The following is a 16,003-nucleotide window of genomic DNA, read 5'->3' as shown; positions in this document are numbered from 1 at the left end:
GATTCTTTACCAACTGAGCTATGAGGGAAGTTAGAAAACATTTAAAATGTAGCAGTTGTCATTCAATACTATTAACACTGAAACTTCTCTAATGTGGAAGCTAACAATGAAGTGATGAAGTGATTACGAGGCTATGACATTTATGTCCTAATCAGCACTTCTGTGACAGTTACTGTAGATATTTAAGGAAAGCACATTTGAGCCAGAGATTTGCATCAGTCACTAAATTTACAAATGAGTGCACTCCTGAGTCTTTCTCTCTCTCTCTCTTTCACACATATACACACACACACGCACGCACTTTGGCCCTATAGAATATCACTGTAATTTGACTCTGTGTTTCTGAAAGTGAATAAGATTTTGCATGAGATTCAGTTGCTAAATGTTTTTTTAGGGTCTTATTTGCAGTCAGCCTTAAATATTTATTCCTCTGGGGTTCTTTGAAATAGAGATTTCTTGGGAACTAGACTCGAAACACCTTCATGAATTAAATAGTGTAAATTATATTTTCCAGAAAAACACTTTTCTTTCAAGTGGGATTTTTGACTAGTGATCCATTTGGTGAAGTGCAAACACAGCCTTTGTCTTCTGCTTTCTGGTCTGGTACTTGCTCTTCTGCTTTTGCGGTGGATTGATTTTGAGTGTCCACCTAGGCAATCCCAGTCATTTGAAGGTGCAAGATGCAGGCTCTGTTTGATTCTGTGACAACACAGCTCTGCCCCATCCCATCCCTGCCACTTCCAAAAGTACGCTGTAAAAGATACTTTTCTTCTGAAAATAGTAAATTAAAATCGACACGTTCTTAAATTTTTGCCATGACATGTTGGAAATTCTCGAGATGCTTAAATTTCAGGACAAAATAATTGGTACATGCTGTCAGTCAGGAATCAAGGGCTGTTTTAGAAACAGCCAATTGTTAAACTGAATTCAACAACCTCAAAGTGGCAGAATGACAAGAACAGAAGGGACAGATGGAAAAGGTATTATGAAGGGCAAATCAACAGTGTTTGGAGATTAATTGAACATGGGAAGAGAAATATGGAGCAAATATAATTCCAAATGTTGAACACCAGTGATTGGTAGCTGGAGAGTATTGTGGCCGGAAATGAAAAAAAAAAACTTTTTTCTATTGAACAATACCCAAACTTAGCAAATACCTCCGGGCACCCCCTGACCCTGACCTGACAGCAACCTCCTTGTTCTATACAATTCCTGTCATTTGCCACTGGCCCCAGAGCCACCAAACAGTGTGTGTTCTCCAATCACACCGAGGACTTTCTTGCTTCCATCTCCCCTCACACTCTTTCCCTTCAATGCAATGTTAAAGCGCCTCAGTCATGTCTGACTCTTTGAGACCCCAGGGACTATAGCCTGCCAGGCTCCCCTGTCCATGGGATTCTCCAGGCAAGAATACTGGAGTGGGTTGCCATTCCCTTCTCCAGGGGATCTTCCCCCGTCAGGGATCGAACCTAGGTCTCTTGAGTCTCCTGCATTGGCAGGTGGATTCTTCATCACTAGCGCCCCCTGTCGGTCTATCCTGCTGCCTGCTGCGTGGAATCATCCTTTAAAGCCCAGTTCCCACAAAGGCCTTCCCCGGTTCTCTTAGTTAAAATTGCTTGAGGGTAACTTAGGTCTCCAGTTCACTACGGATGGTTCAGATCAGAGTATTCGTGCACATGGGCTTCCCTGGGGTCTCAGGTGGTAAAGAATCTGCCTGCAACGCGGGAGACCTGGATTCCATCCCTGGGTTGGGAAGATCCCCTGGAGAAGGGCATGGCAACCCACTCCCATATTCTTACCTGGAGAATCCCCCTGGACAGAGGAGCCTGCGGCTACACCCCATGGGGTCACAGAGAGTCGGACACTACTGAAATGACTAAGCACAATTGTGCACATGGTCTGTCCCTTCCTCCAATGACCAGTTCCTCACAGAGCGGAGACCTTCTCTCTTTCTTCTTTGTACTCAGATTCATAACCTTCTGCCTGCCTAGGGCAATCACTTAATGATTGTAGGTGGAAGTGACTTGACGTCACAAATTATTTGGAAAGTGTAATAATTCATTTTTAGCTGGGATGGCCAATTTGAAGGTACAGGAAGAATTCTACCCAGAAATATGTTTGGGGAGTTTAAGATGCAGTCCTCTACTCAGGTAGGAAGATGATAGTTTGGGAGAGAAAGTTTGATTCACTTATGTAGCTGATGCTAATTGGGTTGTGAAAATGGAAGTTCTTTGGGGAGTAGTGGTCTGCAAGAGATTCAGAGAGCTGAGCTAGAGACTGGGAAGGCAGTCTTCCCATATGGAGGCAGGGGAATAGGGTAACAAAATAACAATTACTGTTTCTTGAATCAGAACAAGAACCAGAGAGTAGTAGAAGGACTAGGATTTTGTAATGAAAATAGAATCGGGAAGCAGTGCTTGGCCACATGGTAGAGAAGCCAAGAAGAATAAGGCCCGAGTTGTTCATTAGATTTGGCACTTAGTCAAAATGGGAATCGACTGTCCCTGGCTTCTTCTTCCACCCACTGCTGGAACCAGTTTCCTCAGCAAAAGGGCTGTGGGGACACAAAAATTCCATTCTAATCTGGAGGCCAATACACCTCTGACCTTGAGTTCCAGTTCTAATAATGGGGCTTCTGCTTGTTTCCAAGTCTCAGTCCTCAACTATCACTTCTGTTCTTAGCCTTGAACTCTTGTCTTGTATTTTATGCTTTACTCTCCGTCTTGATAAACCTGCCTAAGAAGAGGGCACTGCCTGATGTTTGCCAGTTTTCCCTCTCTTGCCTGAAGTCCTCTTCCCAAGCTCAGTTCTTATAGTAGCCCTGCTACCTGAGCTCAGACTTGCCTAATGGCACCTCCCTGCAGCCTGGATTTCTGTGACTCCACCAAAGTCTCCATCAGTGCTGCTACTCGAACTGGTCAGAGGAATTGAACCAATGAAGTACCCAAGGGTAAAACCCGTGAGCTCAAGAGTTTTGGAGGGGCCTGAGCAGAGCAAACACAGATCTCAGGAGTTAAGAAGCAAGAATCCTTCTTACCTATCAGAGTTCAGCATGGGCTGAAACAGATGATAGCAACTTATAAACTCATCACTAGGCATGGCTATGCCACAGGCTCTTACTTATCAACTACCTGATGCCTGGGTGCTTTTGTGCAATTTAAAGGCAAACCGTTGGCCACAGAGCTCTAATCTTGCTCTTTACTAGGTCTGGCAACCTGTTCTGCCTGCCAGACTCAACATCCTCCTAGCATTTGAACTTGAACACAGATCGTTTCACTCCAAAAGGCAGATCTAACTGTAAAATCCAGCTTCACTCTAGGCATTTTCTATCCCTTTAATCTGTCAGGGCCCTTCTCAGATCCCTAAGGTTTACTGAGAAGTAAACAGGGGCAGGGAGAAGGCAATGGCACCCCACTCCAGTACTCTTGCCTGGAAAATCCCATGGACGAGGGAGCCTGGTGGGCTACTGTCTATGGGGTCACAAAGAGTCAGACACGACTGAGCGACTTTACTTTCACTTTTCACTTTCATGCACTGGAGAAGGAAATGGCAACCCACTCCAGTGTTCTTGCCTGGAGAATCCCAGGGACAGGGGAGCCTGGTGGGCTGCCGTCTATGGGGTCACACAGAGTCGGACACGACTAAAGTAACTTAGCAGTAGCAGCAGCAAACAGGTGCAGAGCTAGAAATTAGTTTTTGAGAAATTTGGCAGGAAAAAAGTAGCTTAGTGTCTGCTTTCCCTTACCTCTTTTCACTATATTACCTGCATCCTCTCAAGAAAAATCTTTCTAGGCTCACGTTTCTGCATGTCAACCACATAGAAGTTATTTGTTTCAATAGTGCTCAGGTGGAATACAGAGAATTTCCCATTAAAAAAAAATTGTGTGTTAAATCTGCAAATGAGCATGATTACTTCATCCTTATTTATTAGAGATTTTTTTTTTCCCTCTGAACACCCATCTGATACCACAATTTTTACTTTAGGCTTTTCACATAGCTTTACATTGGGATGAAAATGCTGACGTGATTACAGGATTAAGGCAGAAAACCTTCTATGGAAGACCCAACTGGAATCATGAGTTCCAGCAGGTCGCCTTCAGTCACCCCAGGTGAGCAGCTCTCTCTCCTCGGCCTCTTGGGAGTCTCCAGGAGAGACACAGTCTCCATCACTGCGGGAATGGAAAGCAGCTCTCGAGCACAAACCAGTTAATCCACAGCAGTGGGCCTCTTGTTCAGAGGTAAAACATTGACCTTAGAAAAAGTAATCGTGGGATATTTCAGGAACCACAAACCTATGCATGACCATCTTACAACATCTGACAAGTGTCAACTGCATTGAAACTTTTCATTGCTGTTATTTAGTCGCTAAGTCAGGTCTGAAACTTTTGCAGCCCCGTAGACTGTAGCCCTCTGTCCATGGGATTTCCCAGGCAAGAATACTGGAGTGGGTTGCCATCTCCTTCTCCAGGGGATCTTCCTGACCCAGGGATTGAACCCATGTATCCTGCATTAGCAGGTGGATTCTTTACCACTGAGCTACCAGGGAAGCCCTAAAATTTTTAATACTTAAACTCAATTGAAGATGGCATTCCTTTTTAATTTTTATTTATTTACTTATCAAACCAGCCTCTAATATTTCTTTGCATTAAATTTTTAGGATGGATTATTTGTGGGCCAAAAGAAATGGAGCTGAAAAAGAATTTAGGGATTATATTTATCTTTATTTTCTAAATTAATTTTTATTGGAGTATAGTTGATGCACAATGTTGTGTTAGTTTCTGCTTATAGCAAACTGTCTCAGTTATATATATATATATTCTGTTCCATAATCTTTTCCACCATGGATTATCACAGGCTACTAAATATAGTTCCCTGTACTATACAGTAGGACCTTGTGGTTCATTCATACTACACATATACTAGTTTGCATCTGCTAATCCCAAACTAGCAAACCTTCCATTCCCCATCTTCCTACTCTTTGGCAACCAGAAATCTGTTCTCTGCATCTGTGAGTTGTTCCTGTTTCATAGCTATGTTCATTTGTGTTGTATTTTAGGTTCTACATACACGTGCTAGCATATGGTATTTGTCTTTCTTTTCCTGACTTACTTCACCTAGTATGATAATCTCTAGGTCCAGAAGATGGTATTTCTTAAACTGCCTATGCCTTCAAGAAATCTTGGGTAAACACAATTGATCTGTAATTACTCAACTGGAGAATTCACTTATGCCAAACTGTAAACTGTACCTAAAGCATATCTTGCAAAGCAGAAAAAAATATTCTAAAACCAAGCACGAATTTAGGAGTCTGAGTACCTGGTTGTAAATCCTGGCTCCATCATTAATACCAGTTTACCTTGAACAGATTATTTAACTTGGCTCTGACCATCCCCTTCTCTGTAAACTGCAAATAATAAAACTATTTACCTCCTAGGCTTCTGTGAGGATTAACTGTGTGAATTTTAAAGGGCCTAAAATACTGCTTTGAGTTCAGTGTTAGCTGCAATCATTGTTAATTATTAGTTCAGCTCCGTTCAGTTCAATTTCTCAGTTGTGTCCGACTCCCTGCAACTCCATGGACTGCAGCACGCCAGGCATCCCTGTCCATCACCAACTCCCAGAGCTTGCTCAAACTCATGTCCATCGAGTCAGTGATGCCATTCAACCATCTCATCCTCTGTTGTCCTCTTCTCCTGCCTTCAAACTTTCCCGGCATCTTTTCCCAGGTCCTTTTCCAGTGAGTCAGTTCTTTGTATCAGGTGGCCAAAGTATTGGAGTTTCAGCTTCAGCATCAGTCCTTCCAATGAATATTCAGGACTGATATCCTTTAGGATGGACTGGTTTGATCTCCTTGCAGTCCAAGGGACTCTCAAGAGTCTCCTCCAACACCACAGTTTAAAAGCATCCATTCTTTGGTGCTCAGCTTTCTTTATACTCCAACTCTCACATCCATACATGACTACTGGAAAAACCATAGCTTTGACTAGATGGATTTTTGTTGGCAAGGTAATGTCTCAGCTTTTTCATTATCCTCTTTCACTTTCATCAAGAGACTCTTGAATTCTTCTTCACTTTCTGCCATAAAGGTGGTGTCATCTGTGTATCTGAGATTACTGATATTTTTCCTAGCAGTCTTGATTCCAGCTTGTGCTTTGTCCAGCCCGACATTTCGCATGATGTACTCTGCATATAAGTTAAACAAGAAGGGTGACAATATACAGCCTTGAAGTACTCCTTTCCTGATTTGGAACCAGTCTCTTGTTCCATGTCAAGTTCTAACTGTTGCTTCTTGACCTGAATATAGATTTCTCAGGAGGCAGGTAAGGTGGTCTGGTATTCCCATCTCTCTAAGAATTTTACAGTTTGCTGTGATCCACTCACTGAAAGGTTTTGGCATAGTCAATGAGGCACAAGTAAATCTTTTTCTGGAACTCTCTTGCTTTTTCAATGATCCAACGGATGTTGGCAATTTGATCTCTGGTTCCTCTGCTTTTTCTAAATCCAGCTTAAACATCTGGAAGTTCATGGCTCACATACTGTTGAAGCCTAGCTTGGAGAATTTTGAGCATTATTTTGCTAGTGTGTGAGATGAGTTTTAATAAAAAACTTAAGTATGAGTACTATATGATAAGCTTCAGAATAGAAGAGGAAGAGCATTTGCTCTGGGACCATAAGACAAGAGTGAAGGCTGTGTTTTCTGATTCTGGAAGATACTGTGTGACAAACCAGGGAGTCTGTTTGAGCTTTTGGGGCCCAGTGTAAAACATGCATGATTCTATACATTCACATTTTTATCTTCATAATTTAAAAATGAATAGTATGTTGAAACACTTGGTGAAGTACAAAGCACTGATACAAAGATTTTGTTGTTATTTATATATATTGTCTAAATCGGTCATTGTTCTGAACCCACATCATCTACAGGTCTTGGAAGCAGCATGTCCTAATATTGTCTTTGTTTAAAGAATAGTTTCCACTTTTGAGGAAAGACCTGAAGGAGGTAAGGAGCTGGCAAGTGTGCCATGTGGGCAACTGGGAAAAAGCAAAAGGGCAGCATGTGCCAAGGCCCTGAGACTGCAGATACTGTTCCTGGAATGATCCAGGAGGCCATGAATCAGGTTGCTATGTTCTTCTTTTGGAAAAAAAAATATTCATCTGATAAATGTTTTACACTCAGTTTTTAATTATCGTGGGACTAATGTTCCCACATTGCAGGCTTTTGACAGGGGCATGTCAAAAGCATGTCTTTGTCTTTAAGCTTTTATAGATAAGACTGCTCTTTTCTGTGCTGTTTTTGTTGTTGTTCAATCATTAAGCCATGTTTGACTCTCTGTGACTCCTTGGACTATAGCATACTAGGTTCTTCTGTCCTCCCCATCTCCCAGAGTTTGCTCAAATTCATGTCCATTGAGTGGGTGATGCTCTCTAACCATCTCATCCTCTGCTGCCCACTTCTCTTGCTGCCCACTTCTCTTTCAATCTTTCCCAGCATCAGGGTCTTTTCCAATAAATTGGTTCTTCGCATCAGGTGGCAAAGTATTGGAGCTTCAGCTTCAGCATCAGTCCTTCCAATGAATATTCAGAGTTGATTTCCTTTAGGATTGACTGGTTTGATCTCCTTGCTGTCCAAGGGACTCTCAAGAGTCTTCTCCAACACCGAAGTTCAAAAGCATCAATTCTTCAGTACTCCAACTTTACGGTCCAACTCTCACATCCATACATGACAACTGGAAAAACCATAGCTTCAATTGTCCCTTATTGATGCTTCACGTTGTATTTGTTTATTTGTGTTACATATGAAGTTTACAGCCCAGTAAGAAGACCTTTCAGAACAAACCATTTAATTATCTCCCTTCCCTCAGAAAGGTGTAAACCAGAAACACAGCACCAAGAGATGGAGGGTAGAACTGTATTTGCACAAACTCTTCCTCCAAAATCACATTGCATTGTGCTGAGAATTGAGTCTGTCCGACTCTTGCAGGGAGTGAGGAGTAGAGAACAGTTTGAAAGTGGGAAAATCATACAGCTGTCACTTTTCTCATTGCCTTGTGAAGCATGTGTTCATTCCTTTTCAAAAGCCATAATCGAAGTATAGTATATACATGTACTTAAAGCCCAGTTGAATTTTTCAGCACAAGAGTTATGGGAACTCTCTCTTCCCAATGGAAGACTTCATCTCTTCCAGAGTTTAAAAAAAACGAGGTTTGGATGTCACTGAATCAAGCCTCTATATCATACTTTCTAGTCCCAGTTCTAAAAATAGTGTATCTGTAACAACCTTAGACTCTCTAACCCTGCAGCGTATTATACAACTTCAACTATCAATGTAATTAACATTAGACATGTGTTACTGTTGTTGTTGCTGTTGTTCAGTCACTAAGCCATGTCCAACTCCTTGCCACCGCAAGGACTGTAGCCCACCAGGCTTCTCTGTCCTTCACTGTCTCCTAGAGTTTGTTCAGATTCATATCCATTGAGTTGGTGATGCCATCCATCTCATCCTGTCATCCCCTTCTCCTCCTGCCCTCAGTCTTTCCCAGCATCATGGTCTTTTTCAATGAGTTGGCTCTTCACATCAAGCGGCCAAAGTATTGAAGCTTCAGATTCAGCATCAGTCCCTCCAGTGAATATTTAGGGTTGATTTCCTTTCGGATTCACTGGTTAGGAAAGCTCAATTATCCTTTTATACATGGAATGCCAGATTCCTGGGAAAAGACAAGTCACCAGTAGAAGGCTTAGCACTACTCTTCCAAAAGACTTTTTAAATAACCTCCTTAAAGTAATTTTGTTTTCTGCTGTGTAAAAGAAGATTTATGTTTAATGAAGCTTTTAATGAAGACATCACAGAAAGAGAATGCCAATAGAATCTAATTTTTAAACAAGAAAATCTAATATTGAGAAGTATTTCAATATCCTGGCCTTTGCCAAGTTATAAATAAAACACACAATTCAATTATTGTTCTGCACAAAGAACAAAGTCACATTAATTTTCCTCAAGATGGTTATTAAAGAGATAAACACTATGTTTTCCCCCTGATTATGTCAAGGAGATGTTTGTTCTCAAGCTTCATTGGTTACTCATAGAAGACAGGTCTGTCCTGTCATTAGCTCATATCTTTTGGCAAAGATGGGCCAGAAAGAATTGGTGGATTTGTTCATGGCCTCAGAAAAGCTTCTTTGTTCTTGAGGGTCTTTGAAGTAGGCTCTCAACCATTTCTATTCATCAGTGCAAAGCAGAGTATTCTTAGGGCTTACTCTTTTAAAAACGTTTACCTGTTCATTTAAAGCAGGAGTCTGTGCTTGTTCTAAGAAGAAGGAGTTAAATCAAAAGAATCAAAGAAAGAGGGGCAAAAATATGTTTTTTACAGAACATGAGAAACAGCACCAAAAATAAAGCTTGAAGGGAAGCAGATCAAAGAGAACAGTGCAAGCTATAAAGGAAGCAGAAAATTGCAAAAATAACAGTAATAGAGAAACAAATTGATGGGCATCAGAATGAATACAAATAAGGAAAGGGAAAGAAAAAATTTTAAAGAGATCAAAGACAGAAAGTAGAAAATAGGGAAGTATACTCTGTTGTTTTTATGTGCAATTAATTTTCATAATTGTATCAGCTGTATAACAAAAGCACAAGTATAATTTTAAAAGAAGATCAACAAACAGTAAGTGGACACGTAAAAAGTAAGTCTTTTATTGACATGGCCAAACTGACATGCATGGAACTATTGTTGTACGTTGCTTAAGTTAGACAAGCACAGAAAATTACTCTAAACTCACAAACAATGGAAATTATCCTCTTAATTAAAATATAAATGTTAATTAAATACACACATTGATATCTGTGTCTTATTCATCTTTAGAAATGCATGTCTTATACAAAAATGGGAGCTACATATCATTATTTGTAGATGGTACTGTGATTCCAAGCTTTAGGCAAATATTCAGAAAATCAGGAAATTGTTTCCAAGAAGGTAGCCAGAATGAAAATAAATATATCTTTATCACATCTAGCTACTTTTTGATAAACACATATTATGTGTGTGCTCAACCTTCTGTATTGGTAGGTCTGTTGTTTTTAATTAATTGAATAAAATGATATTCCATAAGACTTCAATCTTTGATCTTACTTTTCACATAATATTTATAGTTTGCCACTTTTGACTTATCTACTAATAACTTCACCATGCCTTGTAGGCGTAAAACTTTATGCAATTAATTATGATAAAAACTTAGAAGATCTGATCATTTTTTCATAGCTTCAGTAGAAGTGTTTCTTTTCTCTGGAAGAAAAAATAAAGAATAGAAGAATACTACCATTTGTTAGAACAGTACAACCCCAAAGTGAAGAAAGATGCCGACACTGGGAGCTTCTGATCCATGCTACATGAATGCATTTTAGACCACCCATTGTTTTCAGAAATGTAAAAATACCTTTCTACTAAATTGAGTAAATGTGTCCACCTGGAGCCACATTTGCTTGTGTGCACACCCTCCAATTCTCATTTATGTGTACATATGCACAAAATGTTTTTAAATGATATTTTTAAGAAATTAACATTCTGATTATAGCACACAAGTCTGTCTGTCTAAAAGGATATCCTAAACATTCCTTACATGACTAAATTGCTCAGAATATTCAAAGAAATAGACTTTGGTAGAAATTCCACACAAAACAAATTATAGCTTCAAGAGAAAAAGAAAGCCACCATAAACTTATGACTGGGCATTGTTAGCATACACAAATAGTATCTTTCCATCAGAGGACATCCAGTCCTCCTGTTAAGATCAAGTGAAGATTCACTGAAAATTGGTGGTATTATTCCATTTGTGGTAGGTGGGATTAGGGAGGTGGGTGAACACAAGGTAAATGTATCGTTATTCTTCAGTTCTTTTTGGGAATTATCTATTGAAGCATTCAGTTCAGTTCAGTCGCTGGGGAGTGTCCGACTCTTTGGACCCCATGAACCACAGCATGCCAGGCCTCCCTGTCCATCACCAACTCCTGGAGTTCACCCAAACCTATGTCCATTGAGTCGGTGATGCCATCAAACCATCTCATCCTCTGTCGTCCCCTTCTCCTCCTGCCCTCAATCTTTCCCAGCATCACGGTCTTTTCAAATGAGTCAGCTCTTTGCATCAGGTGATACAGCAAAAACATTAGGATATTTCTGTGTGATGTATTTCTGTGGGAGGTGTATGTTTTCAAAGTTTTGTCAGAGGAAGGAGGGAACCCAACTGGCAGAAACATAGCTCTGCCATGGGGATCCAATACTACAAGTCAGCTGCTTTCATTTCTCTCCCCTATTTTAATCATGAGGGGCTTCCCAGGTGGCACAGTGGTAAAGAATCCGCCTGCCAATGCAGGAGACCCAAGAAATGCAGATTTGATCCCTGGGTCAGGAAGATCTCCTGGAGAAAGAAATGGCAACCCACTCCAGTATTCTTACCTTGAAAATTCCATGAACAGAGAAGCCTGGTGGGCTACAGTCCATGGGGTTGCAAAGAGTTGAACACGACTGAGCAAACACAATACACATTTGTAACCATGATGCTCTCAAAGGCAGCAACTTTGTGCTCCTCAGAGCCAAGTCCAGTCACCAGCTTTAGCTAGTGAACAGACCATGAGAAGGATGAGGAATCTGGGACAAGAGTGCTGACTCACCAAAGAAGATGGAGTTGGTGGGAAGAGCTAGGGAAGTGTGTCAGCCACATGCAAACACCGTTAGGGATGCCTGTAGCCCCTAATCAACCCCCTGAGTAATTAGGTCTCAACAAAAAGTAGCAGAGGAGGCTGCTACAAATAATTGGGAGGCGGGTTTTTTTTAAAAAAATGCCCAACACAGTTATCATCTCAGGTTACAAAAGGGGATGTGCAAAATGTAATTATGAGATGAATTATTTGTAGGCTTCTCTAATGAAAAGCATTCTCTAGAAAAGATTAAATAGAAGTCTGATAATGAGTTCATTGTCTGATAGTGAGCTTGTAGTTCTCATTGTCTTCTTTCTAAGCCTCCATAAATCCACAGGAAGCTTCTGTTTATCGATTTTATTTGCAGAGTGCACTCAGGGCATAAAGTAATTTGATTTTTTTTAAATGGGGTTTAGGGTCTGCCCCTATAGGGTTATAACTTACCAATCATAAGAGCCAACACATAAAAACAAACATGCAATTTAAAGAGAGCAGGGCTCAAGATGGGAGAACCTGGGAAGCCAGCAAGGTGGTGGGATTACATTCGCTCTCCCATATATCCGCTGGCCAGAAACCTCCCGGGAAGTGACATTTTGGCTGCCTTTCATGCATGGCATCACCGAACTGTTCTGAAAACTGCATCAAGCCCACAAAAAAATGAGCACAATAGTCATTTAGCAAATAAGAGGGGAAGAAGAGAATTTTCTGTATTGTTTATCAGAGCTAAAAATGCTGTTAATGTTAACCATCTCTGCAGCTTGTGTAAAATTTGTCCTTTCCCCATCAAAGTCAGATGCCCAGACTGATCAATACTGCTAATGTTGTCCCCAGTCCAATGCCTCCCGTGTGTGCAAACCCTGCAACTTGCAGGCTGTAAACTGAAGAATAATGCCTTGTGTTTTTATACTTCTTTTACAGAGAATCTTTTTTTTTTTCATTCTGAGCATTCGTGGGTAATTAAACTTTATAGAAGAATGTTTTTTTCTTTAGCAACCCCATTAGGGTTCTGTTGCACTTGTCCGTTGCCTCATAAAAGAAGAAAAAAAATGCTGCCACATCAGTGCCTTTTCTACTTTGTGAGGCCTCTTGGCTCCTTGCTTCACAGTGAGGCTTCGTGATGAGAAAGGTCCATACTTGAAATCACAAACGCCGAGGCAAGGAAGCAAGGGACACAAAAGAATGCCATGTATGGGGACCATAATGCACAGAGAGCTAAGGGAGGACTGGCCTTTCTGCCTTAGTGGAAGGTAGACGATGAAGGGCCTTTGTGAGACTTTTTGGAGATTACATAACCATGACAGTTACATAAATACAGACACATGTGTACTCAGCTGTGCAGTGTTATAGCCGCAGCTTCAAAAAGGGAAGGGTAGCTGTGAACTGCTGGGGACACCAGGGGTACACCTGGCAGCCAGCAATCAGAATCCTTTGAAATGGAGTCTTAAAGGCAGAGCATCAAAGAGCATCTTCATGGTCCGCGAACAGTCACACGTGGCTGCAAACGAAAGGGCAATCTTAGCCTGTTGGGAATGGACCAGTGGGCAATCTCTTCAGTGACACCTACACTAATGGAAAAATATCACCACCCATAACAGTGTCTTTGAACATAGATGCAAGGTTGCCTCTGGGCATCAGACTCCTCAAGGGGAAGGCTTTTCCCTGACCCATCTATCATTCAAACTGCGGCAGTGCAGAACTCCAAAAACCTAGTACAAGCCTGGGCGGGAGGGGAGGATAGGGGAGAATGGACACATGTATATGTACGGCTGAGCCCCTTCACTGTTCACCTGAACTATCACAACATGATAGCCAGCTATACCCCAATACAAAGTAAAAAAAAAAAAAAAAAAACTAAGGAAAAAAATAGATGAACACTTCAGATTAGAAAAATACATATATCCTAGTGCAAGAGTGCTGATCCAGGAAGTCTGTAATCACTGCTCGGTTAACAGTGCACGTCACATCCTGTGGTCAGCTTCGTGGAGTAGGCAGACATAATGTGGGTTGTAATGTCAGCTAACCATTCTTGACAGCTCACTACGTGCTAAGTCTGATCTAACCCTCACAGAGGCACTTAGGAGTTTGGTAAAGAACTGTCACCATGGACAAAGTCCCCAAAGGGGGACTTTGGGAAGCTAATTAACATGACCAGCAATGAAGAGATGAATCAACAGCTCTCAACCATTGGCTGATATTTCCATGTGTGTTAGTTGCTCAGTCATGTCTGACTCTTTGAGACCCCATGAACTTTAGCTGAGCCACCAGGGAAGTTTCACTTTCTCCAAGGGATCATCCCAATCCGGGGATCGAATTCAGGTGTCCTGCATTGAAAGTAGAGTCTTTACTGTCTGAGCCACTAGAGAAGCCCATAAACACCTTTAAATTACTTCATTAAGTCATAAACTCATATTTTTCCCAGTGGGAAATGTTTCCTGAAAAAGTGTTTTCCATAGGAATAATCTCTTTAAAAATAATACTTAAACATTTTAAACATATTGTCATTTACAAACGAATCCACTTGATAAGTTCCTTTGAAGCTAGAGTTTGAAATGTAATTGAACCATCAATTTCTACCATGGCTATTATTGTTCAGGAACACATAATTAAACGTGGAATCAATACATGGCAGAGAATCATGTTAACACACAAGCTAAGAAGAATGAGGTTATAGAGGTGCTTCTCAACAAACACGATATGAGGAGGTAAAGGTGGTGTGGAGGGCTGGTCCTGAAGTTCAAGGAATTGTCTAAGATAGTATTTCTCAGAGGATAGCTCAAAGGGCCATGTGCTTTAATAGCACGTGGGAGGCTTGCTAAAAATGCATTCCTTGGATTTGAGCCTGAGACTCTGTTTTAATAATCTGTCTAGATAATCTTATGCCTAGCAAAGTATGAGAACTTTTGACCCAGACTCAAACCCACTAATTAAGCTGGTGCCAGAGATTAGAAAAAAGTTACAAGGAATAGTACAATACAAGATAAGGGAAATCACGTCTTCTATAAGTCCCTGTAGAGACTGGCCGCTCCCACTTTTCAGAGACAACCTGAATCCTGGTGCTAACTCATTATTTATATATAAGAAGAGCCAGCAGTTGTGTTTTTAAGGGACTGGAGCAGCCCTGGGACATTCATTATATGCAAAAACATCCCTTCAACACTGTTTTCTGAAATGCCATAATTAGGGAGGACAACTTTGAGGTGACCTCATTTTCAGTCATGTGATTTTCCTTTCCAACTCTTCTTTTTGGCCTTCTTTGAAAATTAAAGTAATTCCAACAGGAGAAGTAAGCAAAAGTTGCTAGAACCTTTGTGTAAATGATCTTAACTACGAAAAGGCAGAGTTGAAAAATAGTAATAACTAACACCTTTTAAACCTTTTGGAATGCATTATCTCATTTTGCTTTGGATAAAACATACCACGTAGTCACTATAATCTTGGTACAACTCATGTTGAGATTGAGATTCATAGTCTTGCTCTCAAGACCATGCAGATAATAGGGAACAGAGCCATTTATTCATTTCTTCAGCAAACAAATATTGGTTGTCTACCCAGGATTACAGAGATGAGTAAGACAGACCAGGTTCTTGCTTTCAGGGAGGTGACATTCTAATCACCCATCCAAGAGAATGCTAATCAAGGTCACGACCAAAATTCCACCCAATATCACCTCTATAACGAAACGCCTTCATCTGTCATCACGGCGCCTGCCAACCTCAACCTTCTTCACATCACCTATCAGTATCCCACAGCATCTTGTGATACAGAGCTTAACAGGATTCTGGGAACCTGTGAGAACATGGTGCTAAAAGTAGGATAAAAGATTTTAAGGAAAAAAGAAAGTAGAGGAGAAAAATACGTGAAGTTACAACCGCGGCTACTCACTAACTGTACCCTTCTGTCTTGGCTGCTGGCTGGCCTTGCCCTGTGTAACACGTTCTCTTGTCTCACCTCCACCGCAGCAGCAACATTGGCGTGTTCTTCTGTGGACCCAAATCTCTCTCAAAGATACTTCAAAGAATGTGCCGCGTATATTCATCCGCTGACCCCAGGGGCGTCCACTTTTATTACAACAGAGAAAGCTTCTAGACTTTGGAGGAAAAAAAAAATCCACGTGTTGTGTAAGTGGCTACAATCATATAGGTCAAGCGTCAGGAAACTTTTCCCAAAAAGTGCCAGATAATAATTATTTTAGATTTTGTGGACCGTATGGTCTCAGTTGCAACTACTCAAGTCTGCCGTTGCAAGCACCAAAGTAGCCCCTGTATCTTAACAAATGGAGGTGGCTGTGTTCCAGCAAAACTTTATTTATGGACA

At 41.0% G+C, this 16,003-nt stretch overlaps 1 protein-coding gene across 1 annotated transcript in view; it reads left to right on the top strand.

The window, feature by feature from the left end:
* The window catches only part of NOX3 (NADPH oxidase 3), a 65,745-nt gene extending 49,970 nt beyond the window's left edge, over positions 1-15,775 (top strand). Inside the window, exons 12-13 of the mRNA XM_052645898.1 lie at positions 3,985-4,109; positions 15,649-15,775. Coding sequence (XP_052501858.1) covers positions 3,985-4,109; positions 15,649-15,775 — 252 coding nt within the window. The remainder of the gene's footprint in view (positions 1-3,984; positions 4,110-15,648) is intronic.
* The last annotated feature ends 228 nt before the right edge of the window (positions 15,776-16,003 follow it).

Source organism: Budorcas taxicolor, chromosome 9 (assembly GCF_023091745.1).
Source record: "Budorcas taxicolor isolate Tak-1 chromosome 9, Takin1.1, whole genome shotgun sequence".
Taxonomy (NCBI): domain Eukaryota; kingdom Metazoa; phylum Chordata; class Mammalia; order Artiodactyla; family Bovidae; genus Budorcas; species Budorcas taxicolor.
The sequence above is the reverse complement of the archived record's forward strand: the minus strand, read 5'-3'. Positions and strand labels throughout refer to the sequence as shown.